The following is a 26,796-nucleotide window of genomic DNA, read 5'->3' as shown; positions in this document are numbered from 1 at the left end:
AAGCACTTTTTTAAAAAAAAAAAGCCTTACAGTAGGGTATTTTCAATCTGAGATATTAAAGCTCAAAAATCTCAATATGGTATGAAGATTATATATAATAATTCTATACACTTCTCCCTTCAAAAACACTGGAGTTAGGGGAACTGGAATCCCATGTAGTTCAAACCCCATGTATAACTCTTATGCTCCTCAAAACATAACTACAAAGCACAAACAGCTGATTAACAGAGATGGGGTGGGGAGAAAAAAACTCACAGTTCATTCTGTTAGGGTTTTCTCCATAGCACTGGGAATCCTTTCCATACAGTTCCATTTAGAATGAGCTTTAAAGATCCTGACTCCATGATCTAGAGGCTGAATTAGAGATGTGTTTGGGGACAAGTAGACCACTCTGATGCCTTCAGTGTTGAACCCGTGGGGTTCTGAGTGGACAAGGACTTTATATATATATATATATATATATATATATATATATATATATATATATATATATATATATATATATATATATATATATATATATATATATATATATATATATATATAGGAATGTTTATTTATTGAAAAATGTATTTGTAACCACAACTGTGCTATTCAAACCTGCACAATTCAAAGGAGAAATGTGTTATGAGACTGTTCTTGGACTGGGGTTTACTGTAAATTTGATGAGATTCCGTACACTTCTGTGCAAATTATTTAGCTGAATCTTTCTATCTCCCCTACTATTTAATCTAGCAGACATCATCAGAAGTGTATGCAGCTGTCAAACTACTTTTGTACCACGAAAGATTAACAGCAATCGATGGAGATATGAAATAATAAACTTGATCAGTCCTACTTTCCAGCTCCAGCTAAGTTCTTCCTGAAACAATTTCATTCCCATTTAAAATGATGATAATATTCCACATTCTTGGAAGTCCAGGATTGCTTTCAATGATCCTGATTCATTTAGAGTAGCAAACCCTAGCTATTATCCCTCTCCAACTTTGAGCAAACAAAGTAAAGCCCTTACCCCCTTTTCTAAAAGTGTTCACTTTCAGACATTGGAAAGGTCAATGAATAAAGGATTACTCGAGGGGGAGACAATCTGGTGAAGGAAACTGTGCAAAAAAAAGTAATGTGAAAAAAATAGCTATCAAGGTTACAGTAAACAAGAATGAACTTTTTTCCTGTGGTGGAAAAATTATATGATTATATCAAGCCTTACTGATAAGTTATTTAAATCAAATCCACCCTGACTAGGAGCACCATAAATCAGAAGCAATGGCATACAACAAAAATGAAACAAATGAAAGGCAGTACCAGAAGCTGACATTAGGAGCAAAAGGTGGAAGGCCGCTTTGAAACTGCCATTCCCAAGCAGGGTTCCTCCCAACATTTATTTATTCTAAATTTTCACTCTACAGGTGAGAAAGAAGCCTGGGGAAGATTGAATTGAAAGAAAAGAAGAAGAAGAAGAAAGAAGAAAAGACAGGAAGGTAATCACTACCTGCCATTCTACTACATCAAATCACAGCCTCTAATGTTACTTTTCAGACAGAGTATAAACAAATGATGGCCCTTTGTCACCTTGTATCAACAATGAGGCTTAGTAGGCCTAGATAGTACAGTATAGCACCATTTCCACAATATGAGTGCAAGTCTATTGACAATGAAAGCACAAGATTGCACAGATGACTTGCACAGGGGCAGAGAAGCTTGGTAGACAATATCAACATAGGAAAAAGTCTGCTTCTCTTAAGCTATAAAGTAACTATAACCTCTCACTAACAACACCTGGAAAATTATGGCAACAGATTCTGCTATTGTTCTCAAAACTCATAATGTGAAATGGGGCATTCTAATATATGGATGTTAAACTGGTAGCTTCAAAATATATGCAACTAGTTTGAGCACAACTGGCCGTACTTTGGAGTTAATTTCTTTTAGTGATTCCGATTTAGTATGATACTCAAGAAATGATACAATTACTCCAGCTAACCCATAATGTTTTCAATCCTTTCTTGCTTTAAGAAAAGTTTGACAGAACTGACTGACAGAAATCAAAATAAATATTAGTGGTGAAAACCCTACTTGTTATGGCCTTTGGCATAACACAGTGAGTGTAAATCTCATCAACATTGGCATAGGCCTTTGTTGTTGCAGCTACCTATGCTAATGTCTTAATTTTTGACAACTCACTAACAAGATTTATACCAATTATATTAATGCTGGTGTAAAAAAACCTATAAGATTTTGGCCACTGACTTGGAGACACACAAAGCAATTTACAAGATTAAATACAACAACAATAATCATTAAAACAGATTAAGATACCACCATATAAAAACAAATGTGGGAGGAGATGATGCAGAAAGACTAGGTAACATGTATTGTATACCCTTGGCAGTAAGGTCTGTTAATAAAAAGAGGGAAGAAAGGAGGAAAAGATGCACAGAACAGAGGCATCCTGGCAGTTGTCTTTGCTCACCCTTTGCAGCTTTAGCATCTGGCAACTTGAAGGAAGCCAAGAAGGTAAAAAATAGGCTTACTACTTATTCTTTATTACAAAGAATTGGCAAAACAATAATGACTCTTCTAAATAAAGAAGCATTTATACGAATAAGGCACAGGTAGTAGCACTAGCCAAGCAGTTTGAACAGTGGTAGAAGGGAAGATTTCATGTTGCAACTGGAATATTAATCAGTACTTTGATTAAATGGTTCTGCCAATATAACAACCAGCCCAAACATTTTCCACCTCACCTGCAGAATAAAATAGTCCAGTATGGGGACAGATTTATCATGCCTAGCCAGTCCACAACTTTTGTTTATCACCTGACCTGAAGAACAAAATGCTTCTTCCTCGCCCCACATGCAAAGACAGATTGTAGGCAGCTGTATCTTGCTTCAGCACTGGCAGTGGAACAGCACCTTCTACATCAAGTAGGAACAGGCTAGCTGAGGGGATGCAAGACAGGCACACAAAAGCCTGTCCTCTTAACAGGTCACCATCACTGCTAATGTCACCCCATCACCTGAGGCAACTACTACCTTCACAAGGGGGAATGCCAAAGAAAATCCATATAAAGTTCCTAAGAAGGTCATTGAAAGAGAGAATACTGAAAGTCAACAGAGAAATGATCCTGACAATCAGAGGGATTAAGGTTAATATCCTGAAACAGGTGCCTTGGAGCATGCAGGAAAAAAGACAAGAATACTTCTTCCTTACTAAAATACTGATAGACAGGAAAATTACATTTACAGTGGTGCCTCGCAAGAAAACTGCCCCGCAGGACAAAAACTCGCAAGACAAATGGTTTTGGCAGTGGTGGAGGTGGTGGGTTGATGACTCGCAAGACAAATGGTCCTACGGGCGTGCTTCGCAAGAAGAATGTTTTGCATTTTTTGTTCCTGCCTCATGTTTGCTGATTTTAAATGTTTTTCTATGATGTTTAAAAAGTTAGTTTTTTTACTGAAATTTTTTAAATCATCTGCACAATATATATGGCTTTAAAGAGCATTTAATAAACCCTTTGTAAACCAAATTTGACTTTGTTCTGACTTTTTTGCCCATAGGAACGCATTAATTAGATTTCAATGCATTCCGATGGGGAAAACATGTTTTGCAAGATGAATTTTTCACAAGACAACATTAACCGCGGAATGAATTAAATTCATCTTGCGAGGCACCACTGTATATGGTTAACACCGCAGGAGTCTTCCTGAACTGGGAGGCAAGAAGATTTAACTTGTATAGCAAAATGAAGGCCAGGAATTTCATGGAAGAAATGAAACATAAACTGAAGCTGACAGAAGACTTACAGTTCTCCAATGAAGAATCAGAAGACGAACCAGAAGAAGCAGAACATAAAAGACAAAGAACTCCACCCTCACCGAGAAGAACGAGAGGCATGGAGAAAGCCAAAGATAAAATTGGTAGTAAAAGCTATGCAGATGTCTAAACAACCAATACTCTCAGTGAATGTTAAAGGGCTGAATTCACCCCAGAAAAGAAAAATAATATTTAATAAACTTTCCAAAGCCAAAGAAGAAATTATATTTATCAAGAGGCTCATATCAAGGAAGGAGATAAAAATTGGTTAGGAAACTTTAAATTGGGCAAAGTCTTTATAGCCTCCAATCAAAAAATGAAAAAAGGAGTACCAAGGTACATTAAAAAGGAGCTAGAACCAAAATTAGTGTATGCGTCAACAGATGGAAGAATATTAATGGTGAAAGTTTTTAAAGACGGAGAAGAAATACTGCTGGTGAACATTTATGTGCCAAATGAAGTGCAAGAAAGATGCTATGAACAATTGGGAAATCAGTTGATACAAGAACTTGAAAAGAAAATATGTATCATGGGGGATTTCAATGTACTAATTGATAAACAAAAAGACACCTCGGCAATAGGAGGAAAGGGGAGGAAAAAGAGGAGAAATATGATCCCCAAGGGTTTTTTTTTAGAAATGGCCGAAGAACTTAATCTAATTGACATCAGGAGAACTAAGTACCCTTAGAAATGAGATTATACATTCTACTTAAACAGACATAACTCATGCTCAAGAATAGATAACTGTTGGTAATGACACAGCGGAAATTACACACCAAGTGCAAGAAATTGAAATATTACCAAATACATATGCAGACCATAACCCAGTAACAATGACTCTAGGACATCCCTTAAGAAGAGGAGGATAGAGACTTAACAGTTACTTACTGAGGAATGATGCCTTTTTGATCAAAATAAAAAAAGAATTAGAATTTTTATTTCAAATTAACAAACTCCAAGATACAGAAATGACAATCATATGGGATGCAGCGAAAGCATACTTTCCGGGCCTGGCGATAGATTTTAATGCACAAAGGAGAAGAGAAAGAAACAAACAATATCAAACATTAATAACATCCCTGAAGAAAGGAGAAATGGAACTGAAAAAAATTCTACAGTCAAATACCTAAAAAATAAAATAAGTATATTACAGCATAAAATTAATTTATTGGAACAGGAAGAAATGGCAAAAAATAATTTAAATTTGCAAGGCAGATTTTTTTTTTGCAGAATGCTAAGAAACCAGGAAGACGGTTGGCATACAAAATTTAAAAGAGAGAGAGAAAAAACAATGGTTAATGTAATTGTGGGTAAGGGAGGGAGGGAAACAAACAAGCAAAATGAAATTTAAAAAATAATACAAAATTTTTATACTAACCTCTACAAAAAAGAAAGAAATCGAGCAGGAGCAACAATGGAACTATTTGGGCAAACTCCCTGACTGGAGATTTAGCCCCCAACAATTAGAAAATTTAAATCAATCAATCACAACAAGTGAAATCGTGGAGGCATGAAAAAAAACAGAAAAATGGTAAAGCCCCTGGACCAGATGGTCTCCTAGCTGAAGACTATAAAGCATTGGAAGAAACTACAACTCCACATTTTAAAAAGTTATTGGATTACATTGAAAACGGAGGACAAATCCCAGACTCATGGAAAGAAATATCTCCCTAATACATAAAGCAGGGATGGAAAGGAAACAAATTAAGAACTACAGACCAATCTCTCTTTTGAATGTTGATTACAAGATGTATGTGACCATCTAGGCAACTAGATTAAAGAAGGTACTTACAGAAATTATACATAAGGACTAAACAGGCTTCACACCCAAACAGAAACTAATGTCAAATATAAGATTAATAAGAGACATTCTACAGCATCCTTCAGACGGCCCAGTTCAAAATTATATCTGGATTTAATCCTTGCACATAGCTGCACCCCATATGGTTTTAATGCTGAATCATAAACAATTTAATATAAGTGCTATTTAAGACTGGTTTCCAACATAAAATGAACTAAAATGAAAATGTAATTTGTGAAGTCAAACATTACAAATATGACATATTATTTCATACATTATATTTATTAGGAATATATGGAGTACATTGTAAGTGAAACAGGGTGGATATTTAGTTTTCTTATCATGCAAAAATAGCCTTTTCGTCTGGAAAGTTCTGGATGTTTAAAGTGCAGTTAAACACATCTATTCAGAAGAATATTCCTTATTTTCCAGGATGGATTTGATTTAAACTAAAGTGATTTAAATCACAATTTAAACTTTTTTAAAATCAGATTTTTGATGATTAAATTTAAAAATTAATTTTTAAAATTTAAACCATGATTTATTTAATTAATTTAGTGAAATTCACTATTCTGGGTGTTTAACATAATAATAAATCAAAGCAAACCATGACAAAAAGCAGCGATAAAATCGTAGTATAAAACAGAACAAAATTAAATCAGGATTTAAATCAATTTGATTTTTAAAAAATCATTGATTTTTATACACCCTGTTATGTTCACTGAGTCTGGATAGCCCAGTCATTTAGGTATCTGGGTGCAAAATGAAAGACTAAGAGTTTGATTCCCCACTGTGCCTCCTTGACAGGGGCTGGACTTCTGATTATCCATACGGTTCCTTCCAGCTTTGTTGTTTTAAAATTATAATTATTAATGCCACATAAATGTATACACAATTGCAGCCTTAGTCTTTACTGACTGATGATGTTCTTATATACAAATAGCTGAACAGAAGAAATCATTATTTTTGTAGTGCAAACTCCAAAGAACCTGAATAGTTAGAGATCTTGAATGATGATTCTGCACAGCATAAAATTTAGCTGTAGACCTGAGTACAGTGGTGCCTCGCTTAACGACGATAATCCGTTCCAGGAAAATCGCTGTTAAGCAAAAACATCGTAAAGCGAAAATAAAAACCCCATTGAAACACACTGAAAACCGTTCAATGCGTTCCAATGGGGTAAAAACTCACCGTCCAGTGAAGATCTTCCATAAGGCAGGCATTTTTGCTGCCTGTATAGCGAGGAATCCATCCCTAAGCACAGCGGGGAGCCATTTTAAGCACCCGGCGGCCATTTTGAAAACCCAACGATCAGCTGTTTTTGATCGTCGTAAAGCAAAAATCGGTTCCTGAAGCAGGGAAGCGATCAACGCTAAGCAAAATTACCCCATTTGCAATCACAAAAAGATCACAATTGCGATCACAAAAAGATTGTCATAAGGCGGATTCATCGTAAGGTGGGGCAATTGTTAAACGAGGCACCACTGTATTGCACTTTTCATGTCAACCAACTTGATGGTTCCGGAGATATAAAGTTAGAAATCTGATGTAAATTTGTTATTTTCAGATCAACATGCCCTGCAGAGAAGACAAAGATGGGTAACACAGCTTTCTGTAAGTTGTTGGATTGCATTTCTTGTTGTTTCTTAGCAGTCTAAGAGGATGAGAGTTACAATTCACCACTTGAGGGCCACAGTTTCCCCACTCATGATTTTATTTATTTATTTATTTATTTATTTTATACCCTGCCTATCTGGCCCACCGGACCACTCTAGGCGGCTTCCAAATATAAAATCAAGTAATAAAACATAGACAAATACATAATAATCAAACAAGAACAGCAGTAAAGATAAAAAGGAAAAGTAAGAAAAAAATCAAGAGTTGGCTGGAGGGAAGGCCTGAATAAACAGCCATGTTTTTAATTGGGTTTTAAAGGTGCCCAGCGTGGGGGCCGCGCGAATTGCCGGAGGGAGATTGTTCCAGAGGCGAGGCGCCACCGCCGAGAAGGCCCGGTTTCGTGTCTTCTCCTTCCGGGCCTCTCTCGGCGTCAGGCTCCTCAGCCTCACCTCCTGACTCATGCGGGTGATCCGGGTAGACCTTGGTGGGAGGAGGTTTTCCGCCAAATATCGAGGTCCTAAACCGTTTAGGGCCTTATAAGTAAGCATTAAAACTTTGAAGTTGACACGGAAACAGATGGGCAGCCAATGCAATGCGGCCAGCGTTGGAGAGATGTGTTGATATTTTCTCACTCCTGTAAGGAGCCTGGCCGCCGCATTCTGCACCACCTGAAGTTTTCGTGTCAGCCTCAAAGGCAGCCCCACGTAGAGCGCGTTACAGTGATCTAATCTTGAGATTACGAGCGCATGCACCAAGGTAGTGAGCGCCCCCATGTCGAGATAGGGTCGCAGCCGGGCAATCCGCCAAAGATGGAAAAATGCGGTGCGGACTACCGACGCCACCTGAGTGGCGAATACTAGGGTTACAATCAATGTACAATATTTTAAAAAGGAAAATATTTATCTGCTGTCCAGAAAGTAAGAAATACTTTTACTTTGGGTTACAATAAATGTCAGCAAAACAAGATGCGACTGATTGGCAAACCAATACTTCAGCAAAGGTGATGAAGGGGTCTAGTAAATACTTATAAAATATATCTTAGTCTAACCATAGCAGTCTTGTTTTGCTATATCAATGTGTAGACCAGTTATATTAAGGTTTTGCTTAGGCAGTCAAGAAAGAACAAGGGAGGAGGAGTGTTTGTCTGAGTTTCTTTCATTTTACAATTAAAGTACTGTATTTTCTAAATTGGAATCTTATCCTTGGAGAAGTCTGGGAGTCTGACACAGAGGAATGAATAATTGCCCATAGCAGAGCACCTGCGGAAATTCCTACCAATTACCAAATCTCCTCCCATTTCTCCTCCTCCTCCCAACCCCCTCAGCCCCTCTTTCATGTTTGCCTTATAAAAATGTATACTTTGATTTATCTGGCATGCTTCTTTTCCGTATGTCTTTTTTGCAAGTGAAGTTTGCATTTATTTGCTTGCTTTCACCTGAAAATAAATATCTATTGGATCTCTCTTTTCTCTAACTGATAGATTAATGCATTGGAGACAGCAAAAAGTCAGAAGTTCTGGCTTCCTTCAACATGCTACACCTAGATGTATTCCACATTGTTTACTACTGAACAGAAACACAGACTCACAAGTGCTTTATTACTAAAAGCCAGAGTTCCTACACATTATCTTTAGAATACAGAACAGTAGCAGGAACAAAGATGGCGACCATCATTACAGCCAAAGACTAAGTATCTTCATGGTGGCCCAACAAAGAGAAGCCCATGCAAATTACACAGCTAAACTTTATTATGGGCTCCAGATATTCAATAGACCAAAAAGGTACAAATTTTTGAAGTTACAGACACATACTTATCAATGTGCATATATTTATCTTTCATAAATTAAAAAATGCTATTTTATGTTGCAAACCGCTGAGAGAGTGCTTCAAGCACTAAGGGATGGCATATAAGCTGAAACAACAATATAACCAACAACAATAGCTCTTCTGAATCTTTCTTAAACATTCCTGTTCCCTTAAAAATCATGATTTAACAACATGATCCATGAATAAACCATCAAATACATCTAAAATTCACCAAAAATAGTTCCTGTTTGTGTGCACAAATGAGACCAAAAGCAGACAGTATTTAGATGCAGGTAAATATTTGGGGAAATATGTAGGAAGATCATGGGAATAATATCTCTCTTCCAGTAGAAAAACAATAATTTCATTGATAATATAGGGCCACAAATCTAATACAGGTTGTGTTTAATCACACATTTTTCAGCTGGCCTGAGTGTATCTAAGGCTTCAATATTATGCAGAATTGTGAAAAAGCCTAACTGAACATAGTGAATGTATATGCAAATAACAATTTATAAGAATGTGCTGTGAAACTAACTGAACTGGCTACCTCTTGATAAAATGCAAGTTTTTTGTGTCTTGGTGAGAGAAAAAGAGAAATGCTAAGCAAGAGTTGGGAATAAGACACCCCTCATTCTGTTGCACAGTAAGACTGATAATGTTGGGTTACAAAGAGATAGACAGAGTGAAAATTATTCACTGGCTTTAGTTAGTACAGTATGTGTTGCGGCTGGGACCAGGACAGGCCTAAATAAAAAGCCGGGTGTCTTAAGTTTTTGCAGAAGCGTATCTGCTGCCACTTACTATGTGTTTGTAAATAAAACACATACCCAAATACTCCTAGTGCTTTTTGCTACAAAGTAAACTTCAACCTTCTAAACACAGGCCTGGAGATGTTGCATTGCTTTGTTTACATGGGGTGTTTTAAGCCAAGGGAAAATTCTAATTCATTTTTTAAAGAGGTTTCTGAGACTGGTTGCCTTGAGATTTCCACAGTGCTCAGGGGTCCAGTTAAAAGGCAGCCCTTTCCCTTTTCGGCTTGTTTCTAGTGCTACAGAAGGGCATGGAAAGAGGCGTGGTGGCGAGTTTGTTGTTGTTTTCGTTCAAAACAATAGTGGCTGCGCTTAACATGGCTGTGGGGGGTTGTTTAACGTGGCATACAGTTGACCCTATGCTACAGTATAGTGGAGTACAATAAGGGCGGAAGGAGAAGCCATCTGAGGACTCGAAGAGTTTTCGTATTATACAACACCAGGATATTTTAGTTTCTTATTGTGAGGAGAAAAAAGCCCCGCAATAAGAACCATATGGATTAGAGATGACTAGAAAGACGAAATTGCCTCAAAGACATAACTGACAAGCTCCAAGGTCGTGTGTAACAGTGCGTGCGAAAACAAAAAGGTTTTGGGTTCCTCAACAAGCGAAGGGAATGCGCAGCTCCACAGGGACGCCACCAGCACAAACACGCTCTTCCCCTCTTTCTTTTGCTAAAAGGAGATACGGCGGAGGGAGGCTCCATCCGGGTCCCACTCACCTATCATGGCCAGCGGCAGGCAAGGGGGCGCTCACGAACCCTGCCCTCTCCACATTTGCAGCTCGAATGCTAACCTTCCGAATACAGCACGATGCTCCCTGCAGGCCGCCGAGACTTTTAAGCCGAACGCCGGCGCGAGGGAGGCGAGTCTTGCCGCGGTGTGCTCTGGGAAGTGTAGTTCTTCTAGCACATTTGTCGCTGTCTCTCACCTGCCTCTTTAGGCTCAGCTGAGGAACCTTCCTCGTCCTTCGCTTTTCGGTGGGTCATGTGATCAGGGCAACTTGGTTTTCTCACCTGGGCGTCACAAGGGTACGTTTGCACAAGAGGAGCATAGTGTACCGCTCTGGCTTACTCAGTGCCAATGTCAATTCCCTTTCGGAGAAACACATTGGTTCTCATACAACATGTACAGTACTGTATATTTTTTCGATGGATTTACCAGGACGCATTGCCTTCTTTTGCCGCTTGCTCCCGCAGGCACACACACCAAGAAAGACACAACCAACGTTATGTAATCATCACGTTTCTACTACTTTTCGTAAATGTATAAACAGAGATAATACGGTGGCACGATCATAAGCTATTTTTTTGGTCGGAAACAATGAGATTTAACTGGTCAGAAACATTTCAAAAGCGGATCGAATGTAAGTTCGAAACACTTTCCACGACGTTTAAACATGCTCTTTCTATAGTACTGTAGTAGGGTTTTCTTAGCTCGGCGTTCAGCAAGTACATTTTAAATTGATCTGGCGTCGTATTAGTTCAGTGTTACTATTCGATGAAGCTGTCAAAAATCAATTTCAACTTGGGGTGTGTGGACCACGTACAAATTAAAGGTGTACTTTCGTTTTGTCCCTGTGTATAAAACGTATCAAGCACCTAAGGCAACATTTCCCCCCTGCTTTTGTAACATGTAAAACAAAACAAACGCCGGCAGTCGAACTTAAAACTGACAAGGCGAAAGGCGGTGGGATGTCTCCACGCATCCGGTTACATACACCCTGACCAATAAGTTTTCTGGCTGTGTTGGATATTTTTACGGGAGAGGGAGGCCGATTACTTGGACGTCTTTCCTAAGGCTGCATAATTCTTTTTGAGATTGGGCAGTTGGAAGTGTGCCTCGTTTATTTCCGAGGACCTTCCCCTGGCCAGCGTGGATGGAATCGTAGCCTTTATCGTATTGATCATCTTATTGCGTGCAGTTTTATATGGAGTATATTTTTAAAATAGAGAAGGACGCAGAACTTAGAAACATTTTGGAATGCTCTTAAATATTACAGGCCTCTTCCAAGTCAATGATTCTAGAATTAATATACACAAGAGGTAAAACGGATAAGGGGGAATGACAGCTGTTGGCAATATTTCCGCCTGGATTTGTTCCCTTCCCCCAAGCATATAATGCTATTAACCTTCCCTGTATGGGGCCAGGAGCGGACACATTTTCTCATTATTGGAGGACAACTCGGTTCCTCCTCTGTCTCTAGACCACGTGGGAACGTTACACACGAAAAGAGAGCCGAACCAGAGCAAAACGTCTACCGTGTGAGTTACTGAGCACGCTCTGCCGTCGCCGGAAATTATTCATTATTCCGCTTGCACGGGGTTTTAGCCCAGCGCAACTTTCCCAGTTAGTCCTTGCTATCCTCAACGTCTTCGCCACTTCGAAATCTGGAGGCAGGAAAATCGCCTCGTAACTGAGGGCAAAACAAAAGGGTGTCGACTTCAGTTGTCACTACCGAGCATGCGCACCCACCGTGCGCGTATTCAGCCGGATCGAGGTTTCTTGACAAGAGTAGAATTCTTGCACTGCGCGGCCTGGTTGTTGATACGTTGCCTAGCAACCAAGTAGTTGGGAGCGAGTTGATGTTAGAAACAGGCCAATTTCCCCACATCCGGAGTCCACGCCGGGGCTAAAGGAGAGCTAATGTAGGGGGACGGGAATTAGGAGGCTTGGGGATTGTTGGTTTATTTCATTTTTATCGTTTGAATTGCTTTCGTCCCTGAGTTATTTTATTTTCCCTCTTGCTTTCAAATCCTGCCATCTGAAACGATGGTGGCAGAGAAAGAGGGCGTGAGCCCCCACAAAGGCAGACCGCCCCAATTGCAGGAGCCACTGCGACAGGCGAAAAGAACTAAGAAGCAGATCAGCGACGGATTCACCGTCAAAGCCATGATGAAAAACACGGTGGTAGGTGTGACTCCAGTTAAAAGGCTTTCCCTTCATTGAGTTTCACTGAAATCACACTGGGCAATTAGAGGCTTTCCCTTTATAGGAGGGAGAGAAGGGCTGGCATGACGATAGTGGTGGGCATGATGTGCATGCTGTTTCTCCAAAAACACTCTCTGACGGAGCTGCACTTCCTATGATACATTTTTAAAAGTCTGACTTCACCTTATCACTACTGTGCCATTTTGTCCAAATATAATAATTCATCATCCCTAATCACACTCTTTCAAAATGTTATTATGGCAAACAGAGGTGAAAAATATTTATAAGAAAAGAATTGCCTGCAACATCTATAATAATTTAGACCTGCAGATTCTCGGTGCTACCTTTTGTCTACCTTAAATTAAATGTACATCTACTTTTATTTCTAAAACAATGTTATTCCATATTTATAGGCACGGTGAGGAGTTTTGGCAATTGTTCAACTTGTATTAGCATCCACCTGTCTATTGCTATTGCCTTTGTTTTCCACAGTTTCACATACTCCACTGATCCTAGAGGTCTTATCTCCAGACAGTTCCTATTTTTAACAAGTGTTGCCTTTCAAATTACTCTCAGGATTACCATAAATTAAGTACTGATAAAATTCTGCTCTTTTCTTTTAATCATCACTGTTTCTCAACTGAGGTCATAAAATAATAGTTACTTGCTGTTCAAGCTGTGTTTTCACAGTGTTTTTGTGAAAACTGCATGCCTTTTGGAAGGCTCAGAAGCTGAGGAGTTTTCTTGGCTGTAATAATTCAAGGATTCTGATATTTTGAACAAAATACGAGGAAACTGCAGAATTAAGTCACAGAAGTAAGTTTCACTGTGTCCAATTGGGTTTTTACTCTACTCATTGTATAATCATATTTATATTTACACAGAAGTAAATAAGCTCCACAATGTTCTATGGAACTTACAGGTATGTTTGCACAAGACTGCATTCTAATTGTGCCTTGGCTGCAGTCTTAAATGTGCTTACTAAGAAATAAACCCCACTCAACTGAGAGCACAATCCTGATTGCCCAGGATGGCTGACAGCAACATAAAAAGGCCTAATCAGCCCATTCTACTTGTGATTTATAGTGCTAAGCAACAGGATTTCAACCAATATGTCTGAGACAATATAAAGTGCAAGAATATTAGCTTGGTTAGTGCAACATCACTTTTAGTGTGTTTGATGTGGACAGTATATAGTTGTTCTAAGCATGACCGACAGGGGTGGCATTTTCATAATATCAGGACTCCCAGCCCCAGAAATATTCTAGATTCCCTCAAGCAGTCTTCTGGGGCTGGGAAAGGAAAAAGAGCAATTCAAAAGAGAAGTCTTCCTGCCACCTTTATCAGCTTCACTACATGTGGTCTGGTTCGGAAGCAGGAGGAAACGCTCCCTCTGTTACACTGATTGCTGTGAGTCACCACATTGCTCCTTGGGAAGGGTAGTCTCTACCCAGGAGATTCTATAGGGAAGTGTCTCAATAAAGTACCCTTCCCATGTAGGAGAAAGGCAAGTCCCAGGAAATAATGTGACTAAGGAGGTGTTCCTTTCTGTTTCCCAGCCAAAGCAAGTTTAATGAAGCAAATAATGGTAGTAGGAAGACCTTCTTCTTTCTTTGTCCCAGGCCTAGAAGTCTATCTGGAAGATTATAGGTGACTTTTGGGCTTGGAAGTCCTGGAATTACAAAAATGCCATCCCTTACAACCAGGGAACCTAAAACAAAAGCCTACATTGGACAGTCTTCTTGACGTTTACTACATACATAGTTTATATATAGCCTCAACGCTTCAGCTATTGATTTAAGAGTAATATTGATACAGTTAATAAGAGTGTTTTGTGTCATGTGATTTGTAATTGCAATGATCAGTCTGACATCTATCTATTTCACAGCAATTTTATTATGACTGCTCGGTTACAAATAGATTGATGATTTGAAGCTCTAGCCAAAGACAAGCTTTAGCATAGAGTATCAGATATTTTCAAATCTAATTCCTTGTGGGAGAGGAAGAGGGCTTGAAGAAATTGCACAATAGTTTCCAAATACTAATATTCTCACATCTTGCTTCAGATGCATTTCCTGTTGATTTACATCCCTGAAACAGCAAAATATTAAGGGAAATTGTGTGTCTTATGCAATAGCGTATTGTCCTAACAACACTCAAGTTAACTTTGTAATGTTTTTAATATGTACAATCTGTGCAGTTAGTAGAATAGATTAAGATTTAGTGTGATACCAGAAAACATAATATATAATCCAATGAATATCAATATTTTTAAATTTTAAAACACACTTGTGTTATATATACTTTGAGAAATATATTAGAAAAATGCTGTGAGAAGACTGAGTACTGTCTCCCAGAAATGGTAGATAAATATGGTGTTCCTACAGTTTCTTGTAGGTTTTTTAGTTTGAGATGATAGTTATATTGTTTTGGCCTGAGAATTCATTGCTCTCTAATAACAGCACTGCGTAGACAAAAAGCATGTCAGATAAGATTAAGTAGTTTGTCATAAAAAGTACTTTGTTTATAAAAAGGCCGATGTGCAGGCATAATATGTTGAAAGGGCACAGCATAGACATCTTGATTATTTTTTTAAAAGAGTTCCATATCAGCTGACTTCTTTGGAATTTGTGATAAGTAACAAGTGCAGCATTAAAAAAAGACAAAACTTGTTAGGTGGCTGAAAAAAATATATAAAAGATTAGGTTTTCATGAAGAATCAAATACTTGTAATATTTTCAGAACCCAGTTGTCAAAAATGAAACTATGCAATCAGAATAAAGATTGCCATTGCAGTTCTAATTTTGTAATCTCTCTCTGAACAGTTTGTACAAAAATGTACAAAGGGGAGATGTACTTTATCTGACAAAAGGGCTGTCATGCTTAGTGATACGTTTTGTATTACTAGCATTTGAGTAACATGTAGAAGTACAATTAGATAAAAGGTATGCCAGAGCAGGTCATGCGGCAGGCTACTGTAAAATCTGCCATGTCACCGACTTGAGCAACACAGATTTGTTCTTGGTTCCTTGTCGGAACATTTATTCTGCCATTCTCAGCTTTGCCTGATGGTGAAAACTCAGATAACATAATGTTTTTTGTTTACTTAACAAAAAGTTTACTTACTTTAGTCTTCTTAACTGAAGGCAAGTTCTTAAAAGCAATAATAAATGCTTCCGAAGGGTGACAGAGAAAACAAAGTAATTGCTTTTTTCTACTTCCTGTGTCATAAACCAAATATCTAATCCAGGTTTTATAATGGTTCCCAGTCTAACTTGGAAATAGTCGTCACACCATTAAAGGTCTCCTGTCTCATCCTTCCACTAATCTTTCTACTATCACCATTTACAAAGAGGCTGAATTGGACCCCTGCTAACTAAGAGCAGGTAGAGAAGGAGGTTAAGTATAGGTAATGATCCATTGCTTGTTTTGCCCAATGCACGTAAAAAGTATTGGGGACTTGCATCCAGATAGACAAAGGAATAAGATATGGGCTTTATACTTCATGTTGCCCACTCAATTTATTTATTTTTTTAAAGCAAGGACAAGAAATGATCAATTTAAGATTATCAAATATGAAGACATACAGGTGCAAGTGTTGACCTCTTGTTTGTGGAGATGGTGTGCAAAGTTTTTCAAACGAGTGGGTAGAAACAAAGCTGAACTAAAGTATGTATAACGGTGCTTTCCTTTCTGAATCAAAGGGCAGAGTTCTTATTTATAAAAGTGGAACAAATTGCTAGATTATTGGACTAAGCTTTAGCTAAAAGCTTTTCTAACATGTTATTTTGCCAGCTAAATTGATATCTAAAATGGGAGGTGGGGGATTTTGCTTCACTTTGGTATGGGAGACAGGAGACAGCAGCTTTTTAACCTATTTTTAGTGAGACTGGGGGGCCAAATGTCATAAATCATAGTCTGACCCCAAATAACATATTTGTACAGTAACTGAAACCCAGGAGGCTTTAGAGATTAAAGTGCATGACTGAAATATTCCTAGAATTGGAAAGTCCAGATGAGACTGAACACATACTAAACATCCTACTCAGAAAGAAACAATGTTAAGAATTATAGATGTACCAAAACCTTATTGCTACAGGAAATTTTTGATGTAAGAAAACCTGTAGAGCATCATAAAAACTCGTAATTACTTAAGTTGTAGGTTGTCAAATATAGGTGGCGAGAGCTGGATTCATTTAGCCTCTTTCATGCTTCTCTCATCTGGACTTTGTTTCTACTTGGTTCACTTTAACAAGTACTCACTGAGTCTTACAGCTGATACTAAATATTATGCAAATATTGACTAAAACAGCTTACGGGCTTCAGACCACTAGATCAGTAGTTCTCAGTCTTTGACCTTCCACAGTCCCTGTCCATTGGTTCTGCTGACTGGAGATTTTGGCACTAAAAATATATAATGGAGGGCAGCCTTTTTCTGGGGAAGTCAGGAAAAGGAATTTAGTCATCCAGACCAGTTAGTTGACAGGACTGCACAGAGGCTCCTTTGCAAGCAAGAATGAAATTGCAGGCATCTGCTGCTTAGGGCAGTGGGCAGCAGTCCCATTCCAATTAAATGAGGAGGGTGAGGTTAAATAGAGGGACTTGGATAAGAGAGGTTTCTTTCTCTAGCACAGATGTGGGCAAAGTGCAGCCCGAGGGCCACATACGGCCCACGAGCCACTCCTGTCCGGCCCGCAGACAGTTTTGAACATCAAAACCATTTATAGCTTTTTGTCTAAAGTTGATCAGTTGCTTATCTTTAACATACCACAAAAAACCTCTTTCGTATTTGTGAAGATTAACAAGTTTAAAATTAAACAATCATAATGACACTGTTTATTTTTAAGTAAAGTTGGTTCGGCCCTAAACACAGTTCAGATTTTTCATGTGCCCCCCCTATAGAAATTAATTACCCACCCCTGCTGTAGCAGAAGAGGCAGGAGACACAGAAGCTTGTATGAGAGTCTCTGAACCAAATCCTCAGTAAATCAACTGATTCATTACTGTGGAGACTGCAGTGAGTCTAAACCCCACCAAGTAGTGATCTGTCCATGACAATTAAACTTTAGAAAGCCCCTTCACAACCAGATCATTTTCACTCTGCTCAGCAAAGAAAACTAGGTGCCCAGAGTATGCCCAGTGACATGAGTGGGGCCAAATATCACCTGGGACAGACCCATGGTCATCCTGGAAGACATGAAGTTCAAAGTTGCTCTTGACAAGGTGGCCTCGGTATGGATGAAGTCCCCAGCACAATAAGCCAAGGGGACTCCAACATCACCACCAAGACCAACTTGGGTAGCTAAAGAAGGGAGATTGTATATTTCACCCTGTGTACAGATGTACAGAACCCCTAATCTGTCCTGGGTATCCACCACCAAGTGTATACACTCAAACCTGGCAGTCTGTGGGACAGAACACTCTGTAAGGGTGATGGAGTAATGATAGACCACTGGAATTTCATCTCCCCATCCTCCTCTTGCCTTCTCTTGTGCAGAAAACCCTGACAGGGTTTGCCCACAGCTGGCAAAGATTCCTCACCAGCTTCATCAAGCCAGATCTCTGTAATATAAGACAGATCAGCATGCTCATCCAAGATGAGGTCCTGAATGGCTGTTGATTTTCTCTTTACTAAACTAAAGACTTTGCTAGGAGTAAGAGACAGCATCTCAGGAACTTGTAAAGGAAATATTGACCAGAATTGTATTGGCAATTATGTAAGGTTTGTGAAACTTGCCTCAGCTAATTGCAGCCAGTTAATGAGATGCCAGATGCTGGAGATAAAATTGTGAAAAATTATGCAAACTTTATGCGGACACAGATAGGATTCTGGCATTATTGCAATATTCTATTTTAAATATGAAAATTGCCAATGAACAGTGGTACTTGAGATCAGCAGCAGAAGCAGCTCTCAGTTGGTTCTGGAAGGGTTGTGTTTTCATCTGTCTACTTCTAGCTTGCTCGTGCAGGATGGTTGATGTACTTGGCTTCTAGAGTGAGTTTGATCAGATAACCAACATGAAGGAATTCTGGAGAATTCTGGATACATTTTCTTTTTCCAAGACCCTTAATTCTTTGCAATAATTTCACCTGCTTCTTCTTTTTTTTTAGCAGAAGATGAGACAACCTGGCAAGATTATTTTTTATATTTAGCATGTAGCATCTGTAGCATATAATTGGCTTCATATTTTGTTTTCTTTTGCCTCAGACTAGCCTACCTATACATAAACTTCAGGATCCTATCATTCCATACTCTCAGTGCATACTAGTCTACCTTAATTCTCAGGCCAGCTTGAAATAAATGAATATGCTGATATTTGTTTGGCTTTCTGCCATGTCTGAGGCAGAAATGATGGAAGTCAGCTTGCATTGTGATCTTTGGCATTAAATGGTAGTACTCATTCAGCAAAATACGCACTTTTTCTCAGTGCTGTCTCCATTTAGGAAAACCATGTCTCAAAGTCGACTCTGAAGAATTTAGAATGTCAGCAATGAAATTATGTGGTACTGAAGATGGCATTACCTAGGCTTTTTGGTGACTTTCCAAGACTGAAATAATTATATGTTAGATGATGAAGGAGAGAAAGTTCAAACTAAGATGGCATTTTGTAGCAGAAAAGACTTTTGAGTTAGCTGGTACACCATCCAGGGAGTCACTGATTAACATTATTAGCAAATGATCCATGCTATAGATGTGCTTCACTCAAGCAGATAAAGTGCAGGTAGGATTTCATGTAGTTCTTTAAGGTTCACTTGATTAAAGGGTAGACCAAATTTTGCAGAGGAGCATTAAGACTACAGTTAGTAAGGTGAAGGCCGCAACTCATCATCAACAGGATTATAAATTAGTTTGTCAAAGAACATTAATAATTTCCTCTAGAGTGAAGTGTTGGTGTTTCCAATTTAGTTAGAGAAATACAGAATGATATACTTTTACACATATAGGCTTGATTTGTTGCCACTCTTACTATGGAGAAAAGGAATTATGAATAATGCAGAAGGTTATTTTACCAATATTTTATCAATTAATAGTTATGGTCTTGTACAACAAAGCAATTGAAACAGCCCAAAGTAAAATAAATTAGTTGTTGTGGGTTTTTCGGGCTCTTTGGCTGTATTCTGAAGGTTGTTCTTCCTAACGTTTTGCCAGTCTCTGTGGCCGGCATCTTCAGAGGAACAAGAGTCAGAACTCTATGCTCTGACTCCTGTTCCTCTGAAGATGCCGGCCACAGAGACTGGCAAAACACTAGGAAGAACAACCTTCAGAAAACAGCCAAAGAGCCCAAAAAAATCCACAACAACCATCAGATCCTGGCCGTGAAAGTCTTCGAGAATACATTAAAATAAATTACATATTTTTAAATTTTTCATATTCCACCCAGGAAAACAAATTAAAATATTCCTCAGTCCTATATAACCAGGCAAGGAATCATGTTTGCTCTAGATAGTATTTGAGTGTCCTGTTTCTGACACATAACAGATTTTGCTACAGGAGTAGAATGTAGTATGGAAACCTTGGGTTGAGTTGGCTAGAGGTTCTACAGGTATACAGAAAGTGACCAGGCTGAGGACTGGGGATTGCTGTCTTCTGCTCCATCAGTGAATGTTCAGCCTGGTATGCTGCACCATCTTACACTGATAATGGCAAGCATATGCATTCCAAATGGTGATTAGTATTTCTTTTTATATTGGGGGGGGGGGCTCAATGAGTTAGGTATCTGACTGTGGAGTCAGAGACTGAGAGTTCAATTTTCCACTGTGAGTAGAGCTACCCTGTGTGGCCTTGGAAAAGCTGCGCAGTCCCAGGATGCCTCCAGAAGAAGGGAATGGTAAACCACTTCTGAGTATTCTCTACCTAGAAAACTCTGAAAAGGGTTGCCGTAAGTTAGAATTGACTTGAAAGCACACAACCATTGTTAGCTGGTTTGATAGCTTAATGAGTTAGATATCTTGCTGTCGAGCCAGAGGATGGGAGATCAGTTCCCCACTGTGCATCCTAGAAGAGCCAGACCTTGTGGCCTTGGGTAAGCTGCACAGTTCCAGGGCTCTCTCAAAAGAAGGGAATAGGAAACTACTTCTGAGTATAATCTACCTAGAAAACCCTGAGAAGGATTCTTGTGAATATGGTGGTGCCTCAATTTATGAACGTCCTGGCTTGTGACCAATTTGAGTTAGGACTAATTCCAGTCACAAAATTTTGCTTTGACTTGCAACCAGCGCTTTGAGATACGAACGGAAAAAGGTTCCCTCTCTCCTTTCCAGCCCTTTTTTTAACCTTAGAGATCAACTTAGGTTTTTAAAAAAGTCTCCCCCTAGTGGATGAATTAACCACTTTTGCATTAGTTCCTATGGGAACTCATGCTTCGAGATATAACCAGCACCTTGAGATACAACCAAAAATGGCTGGAACTGATTAATCGTGTTTCCGTGTATTCCTATGGGAAATGGTGCTTCGAGTTATGACCAACGTGAGTTACGACCATCATCCTGGAACGAATTAAGTTCGCAACTCAAGGCACCACTATAATTGACTTGACAGGACACAATTATTATAAGCTGGCTGGATAGCTCAGTGAGTTAGGTATCTGGCTGCAGAGATCAATTTCGCACTGTGCCTCCTGGGAGTAGCACCAGTCTGTATAGTTTTGGATAAGTTACATAAACCCAGCAAGCTCTTAAAAGAAGGGAATGGTAAACCACTTCTGAATACTCTGTACCTACAAAACGCTGGAAATGGTCACCGAGTAAGAATTGACTTGGCAACACACTAGGATGATTATGATTATTAAAAATACCAGACAGGCTCAATCAAAATTATAAAAACATTGACTGCTATTATATAACAAATACAAGTCTTAACCAAAAACCTAAGTATCTGTTAAATATTGGTGCAGTATGTATGCTCTTCCTAGCATTGCTGTTTTTTGTAGCTCTGATACATTATTTCTGAGATCTGCAACTGCTTGTAATACTGTGTAAAATTTATTGATATTGTGCCCAAACCCTTGATGACTATGGGGACCGCTGAAGTATGTTTCATCCACAAGTGAGATGTTTTGATTGCCAGGTCTCTGTATTTTGTTAGTTTTTCCAATTCTTTATTTTCAGCTCTGGCATCCCTTGGAATTGCAATGGGTTGGCCTCTGTTCCGGATCGGAGGAAGTGGGTGGGAACTAGAGGGCCTCTTTCCTGGTCATGTAAGGTTCCCAAGGTCAGTTGTCCCAGTCCCTTTTGGAGATCTCTCAAGTTCAGGGCCACAAAATAGTGAATACTCTTGATCCCAAATAGATTCTGGTTCCAGTGGGGTGTGATTCACAGCATTTATTTGGAGGCTCCGCAGGTTTTATCTTATTTTACTTTACTTATTTACTTTAATTACTTCACTTTATCTACTTTATTCCATCGGGTGCCTTGATGTATCCAGGAGCCAGGATTTGTTGTCATTTTCTGTCATTCCTCACTATCTAACTGAGAAAATCCCAGTTGTGTCATATCTTGAAGACTAGCACAAGTTCTGTAATTCTCCGGGCCTGGATGATAAGGACATTTTTTTAACTTAAAGACAAAACAGGCTGATACTTGTGACAAACCCAGACCTACTGGGATATGCCACAGTTTCACTAAGCTGCCACCAACCATTCCCTATAAGAAGTCACACAGACCAGGGATGGATTTTTAACAAATAAAGGAATAAGGTTTATTTAAACAACACACAGGGAAAATAAAATGATCAGGTGAATAAGATACAGTAACGTGGCTTAGTCTCAATCATACATACACACAGTTTGGTTCACACAGAACACTTAACTTGAAGCACAGACCCTGAACCTATCAGTTCTGGCTAACCATACAGACACCTGAACCTATCAGGTTGGTACTGACTGACACACAGTAGTACCCTGTCTGACACACAGACTCCCACTCAAGCTTCTTCTCTCAGCTTTTCCTCCAGCTTCTCCTAACTTCTCCACACACGCTCCACATATATATACAGTACAGCCCCTCCTCCTGATGTCCCGCCTTCCACTCCCCATAGGATGGAACTTTCCCTCCAAACCCATGACAGACAGGTAACATCAGTGCTGTATGTAACACCTCCCCTCTTTATAAGTTGTTTTGTAGGGGGAAAGCTAAGGTGCTTTTCACCAAAAAAACAACCTGGACCCAAAACAAACAAAAACAGTCATATAATAACATACAATACCATACTTACTTATACTTACACTCTATTAGGCATTTAAACATTTACCATTAACAATACATCAAGTTACCTGTATTCATACAAACCAACATGTTTAATAAACAGACACATTTGACTTTTTGTCATCAAAATATATACATAGTCCATGTTTCTTTCGCCGTCTTCATTCTTCAGGTCTTCTTGACAAGGCGTCAGCAACACAGTTCACTGACCCTCTGACCACCTTCACTTCAAAGTCATAGTCTTGCAGATTTAAAGCCCACCTCATAAGTTTACTATTGTGGGTTTTCATTGTCTTTAACCATTGCAGTGGTGAATGGTCAGTGCACAGAATAAAATGTCTTCCCCAGATGTAAGGCTTGGCCTTCTGGATCGCGTAGACTATGGCCAGGCACTCCTTTTCCACGGTTGCCAAATGTCTCTCACCTTTCTGGAGTTTCCTACTCAGGTAGGACACTGGATGCTGGTCACCATTCTCATCCTCCTGGCAAAGAACTGCTCCTACCCCGCTGTTAGACGCATCGGTGTAGATGATGAACTCCCGGTCGAAGTCTGGAGCACGCAGCACTGGATAGTTGATGAGCGCTTGCTTCAACCTCTGGAACGCCTCCTCACAGTCGCTGGTCCACGGGATGCGGTCATCAGCCTTCTTCCTCGTCAGATCGGTCAGCGGAGCCGCAATCTCGCTAAACCTCGGGATGAACTTTCTGTAGTAGCCCACCAACCCAAGAAATGATTTGACTTTTTTCTTGGTGTTGGGTCTGGGCCAATCACGAACTGCTTCTATCTTGGCCTCGAGGGGTTTTATCACTCCTCCCCCTACTATGTGACCCAAGTATTTTATTTCTGGGCTACCCAGCTGCAGTTTGTTCTCTTTACAGGGCCTAGGCCAAAGCACTTCCTCCCCTGGGTTAAAGTGCCTCTCTCTGGCTTTCTGGTCATCCCAAGCTTTCTTTCTGACCTTCTGAGCTTGCAGGGTTTCTGCTGCTAGCTCTAGGTTTCTCTTTAGGTCATTCATCAAGGTGTCTATGTATGTCACAACATCTTGTGGGTCATCCTGGGTGATCTGCTCCCAATTTTGTTTGATTAAATCGAGTGGCGCTTTCACCCTTCTCCCAAACAAAAGTTCAAACGGACTGAACCCGGTACTGGCTTGTGGCACTGATCGATAAGCAAACAAAAGGGATTGCAGCTTCTGGTCCCAATTGTTTGGATTCTCTGCCAAGTAAGCCCTAATCATGCGCATCAGAGTCCCATTGAACTTCTCCGTTAACCCATTACTTTCAGGATGAAAGGCAGTGGTTTCCTTGTGCTTAATTCCACAGATTTGCCATAAGCGTTTCATGAGCTTCGATGTAAATGATGCTCCCAAATCTGTGATTATTTCTGAGGCAAATCCCATCCTGGACATATACCCCACCAAGGCATCTGCCACTGTGTTAGTTTCAATGTTAGTCAAGGGTATGGCTTCAGGGTACCTCGTGGCATGGTCCACAATGGTGAGAATGAACCTGTTTCCCCTCTTTGTGGCCTTGGGCAAAGGTCCCACAATATCCACCCCTATGCATTTGAACGGAGTGTCAATCACAGGCAAAGGGCACAACTTTGCTTTGGTCCTGTCGCGGCTATTCCCCTGCCTTTGACACACATCACATTGTTTACAGAACCCCCTGATCTGCTTCCCTATGTCAGGCCAGTAAAAATTCTGTGTGATTCTCTGCTGTGTCTTGTTCACCCCTAAGTGCGCAGCAAACATGTCAGAGTGCCCCCTTTGTAAGATCATGGGGCGATACTTTTCAGGTACCACTAGCTGACTTCTGATCCCATCTCCCCCTTTTGAGATATTCCTCAGGGTCTCTCTATACAAAATCCCCTTTTTCTCTAGAAATCTCACTGGGGTTTCAGGTGTTAGCTGGGCGTCAGTCACCTGTTCAAAACACTTTTGGAGAGTGGCGTCTGCCTTTTGCTCTTGGCCAAATCGGCTGTCTGTGGTTAAGGTTTCCACCACAGCTTCGGAACTCCCCTCTGCTTCCGTCTCTGGCTCATCATTACCCCCCTGAACTGTCCCCGTGGTGGCTTGTGAACGTGTAATCACTAGCACCCGTTTCACATGTTCAGCCAGGTCATTTCCCACGAGCACGGCTGCTGGCAGAGTCGATGAAATCGCTAGCCGCCAAACTCCCCTCCAGCCTTGAAAGTTCACAGGTACCTCCGCTACTGGCAGTGAGATCACCTGCCCCTCAATCCCTGCCACCTTCATGCTCTCATTTGGGATTACATACTCCCTAGGAATAATATCTGGATGGCACAGGGTCACCTGGGAACAAGTGTCCCTCAGCCCCCGATACTGATGGTCAAGTATTCCTACGTCCACCCCTGTGGTTTCAAACAACTGAGAATCTGTTCTCACGAGCAAGCAGCGCCTGACCTCCACAAGAGGACCATTTTCCTCAGCCTGATCAGCAGATGTAACTATTCCAGATTGAGTAGCCATGGCAACAGGCTCCCTCAGTGACAAGGAGCTTTGCTCTTTCTGGACACAGAACACAGCTTTTGGCTTGGTTCCACTCAAATCCTGAGGCACAATTCCTTTTAGCTGCTTTAATTTCTCACACTCTGAGATTAGATGACCCTTTCCCTGACAGAAATAACATTTTCTGCTATATTTTGAGTCTTTCTCATCTTGTTTTGGTTTTCCCTCCAAAATCTGAGGTCTTGGTTTCATGTCTGAGGGCTTCCCTTCACCATGGGCCCCTCCCCCTTGCTGGCTTTTCCCTGGTCCCTGAGAGTACTTGCTGTAGATTTCTTTAGGTTTCCCCATCGATTTCCCCTCACCCAAGGGCTTTCTTATTTGGGAAATAAAATCTGCGATCTCGGCTGCTTCTGCCACAGATTTCGGTTTCCTTTCCCTCACCTGGAATTTCAGTTCCCCATGCAGGACTGAATAGAACTGTTCCAGCGCTATCAAGTCTTTGAGCTGCTGAAAGGTCTCTGTCCCCTCCTGAGATAGCCATTTCTCTAGCAGCCTCACCAATTGGGCCCCCACTTGGGTAAAAGTCTGCTCTGGTTTCTTGGTGATTGACCTGAATCTTTGCCTCAGCTGTTCCGCATTTATCCCATGTCTGGCAAACACCAGTTTTTTAAACTCTGCAAAATCTTTCATCAGTTCCTCTGGCATCTCTGCATAGACTTCTGCAAGGCTGCCACTGATTAAAGATCGCATGATGGTCATCTTCTCAGTTTCCCTTACTGAGAAGTACACAAACGCTCTTTCCACTAGGGAAAAGAACACCTCAGGACAATCTCCCTTGTGGTACACAGGGAATTTCTTCAGGTCAGCTTTAGACAATTGGCCTCCCTCAGAATCCCTATTGTTATTATTGTTCTGGTTCATCATTTCCAATTTTCTTAACTCAAACGCCATCCTTTCTTTTTCCAGAGCAATTTTCTCTCTCTCCCTCTCCATTTCCATTCTCTCTCTCTCTAATGCCAATTCAAATTGTCTCTGTTTCTCCCTTTCCTCCCTTCTTTCTCTCTCTAATCTTTCCTCCATTTCCCTCACCCTCAGTTCATGCTGTTGGGCTAGGAGTATTTTTCTGAGTTCTGGGTTCTGCTCTCCTGTGCTGTCACCCCGCACTGAGCCAAATTCATCCTCAGAACCTTGGTCAACCTGGGGTTCTTTCACTTCACCCATTTCTGCCATTTGGCTTCGAGTTAAGGGCATAATCCCCCCCCCCAGAACAGGCTGCTTTCAAAAGTCAAGCCTCAAAATAAAGCGACCACTTTTTTTTTCTTTTGCCTCAGAACCAGCTTTCT

The 26,796-nt window shown here is 40.2% G+C and overlaps 2 protein-coding genes across 11 annotated transcripts in view; one reads left to right on the top strand and one right to left on the bottom strand.

Moving 5' to 3' along the window:
- The window catches only part of PRKN (parkin RBR E3 ubiquitin protein ligase), a 982,733-nt gene extending 971,247 nt beyond the window's left edge, over positions 1–11,486 (bottom strand). For 3 of the 4 annotated variants that reach the window (XM_078383207.1, XM_078383208.1, XM_072994446.2), the window contains exon 1: positions 10,571–11,464. Coding sequence is in view for 2 of the 4 variants with exons in the window: in XM_072994446.2 (XP_072850547.2) it covers positions 10,571–10,577 (7 nt within the window). In the remaining 2 variants the exon portion in view is untranslated. Of the gene's footprint in view, positions 1–10,570 lie in introns of all 4 variants that reach the window. The other variant, XM_072994451.2, reaches the window with a different exon arrangement.
- A 97-nt stretch (positions 11,487–11,583) lies between these two features.
- The window catches only part of PACRG (parkin coregulated), a 323,734-nt gene continuing 308,521 nt past the window's right edge, over positions 11,584–26,796 (top strand). For 3 of the 7 annotated variants that reach the window (XM_078383212.1, XM_020808835.3, XM_078383211.1), the window contains exon 1: positions 12,048–12,758. In XM_078383212.1, coding sequence (XP_078239338.1) covers positions 12,621–12,758 — 138 coding nt within the window. In that variant the 5' untranslated portion in view covers positions 12,048–12,620. Of the gene's footprint in view, positions 12,759–26,796 lie in introns of all 7 variants that reach the window. The other 4 variants (XM_072994466.2, XM_072994474.2, XM_072994479.2 and 1 more) reach the window with 3 other exon arrangements.

Source organism: Pogona vitticeps, chromosome 1 (assembly GCF_051106095.1).
Source record: "Pogona vitticeps strain Pit_001003342236 chromosome 1, PviZW2.1, whole genome shotgun sequence".
Lineage (NCBI taxonomy): Eukaryota > Metazoa > Chordata > Lepidosauria > Squamata > Agamidae > Pogona > Pogona vitticeps.
The sequence above is the reverse complement of the archived record's forward strand: the minus strand, read 5'-3'. Positions and strand labels throughout refer to the sequence as shown.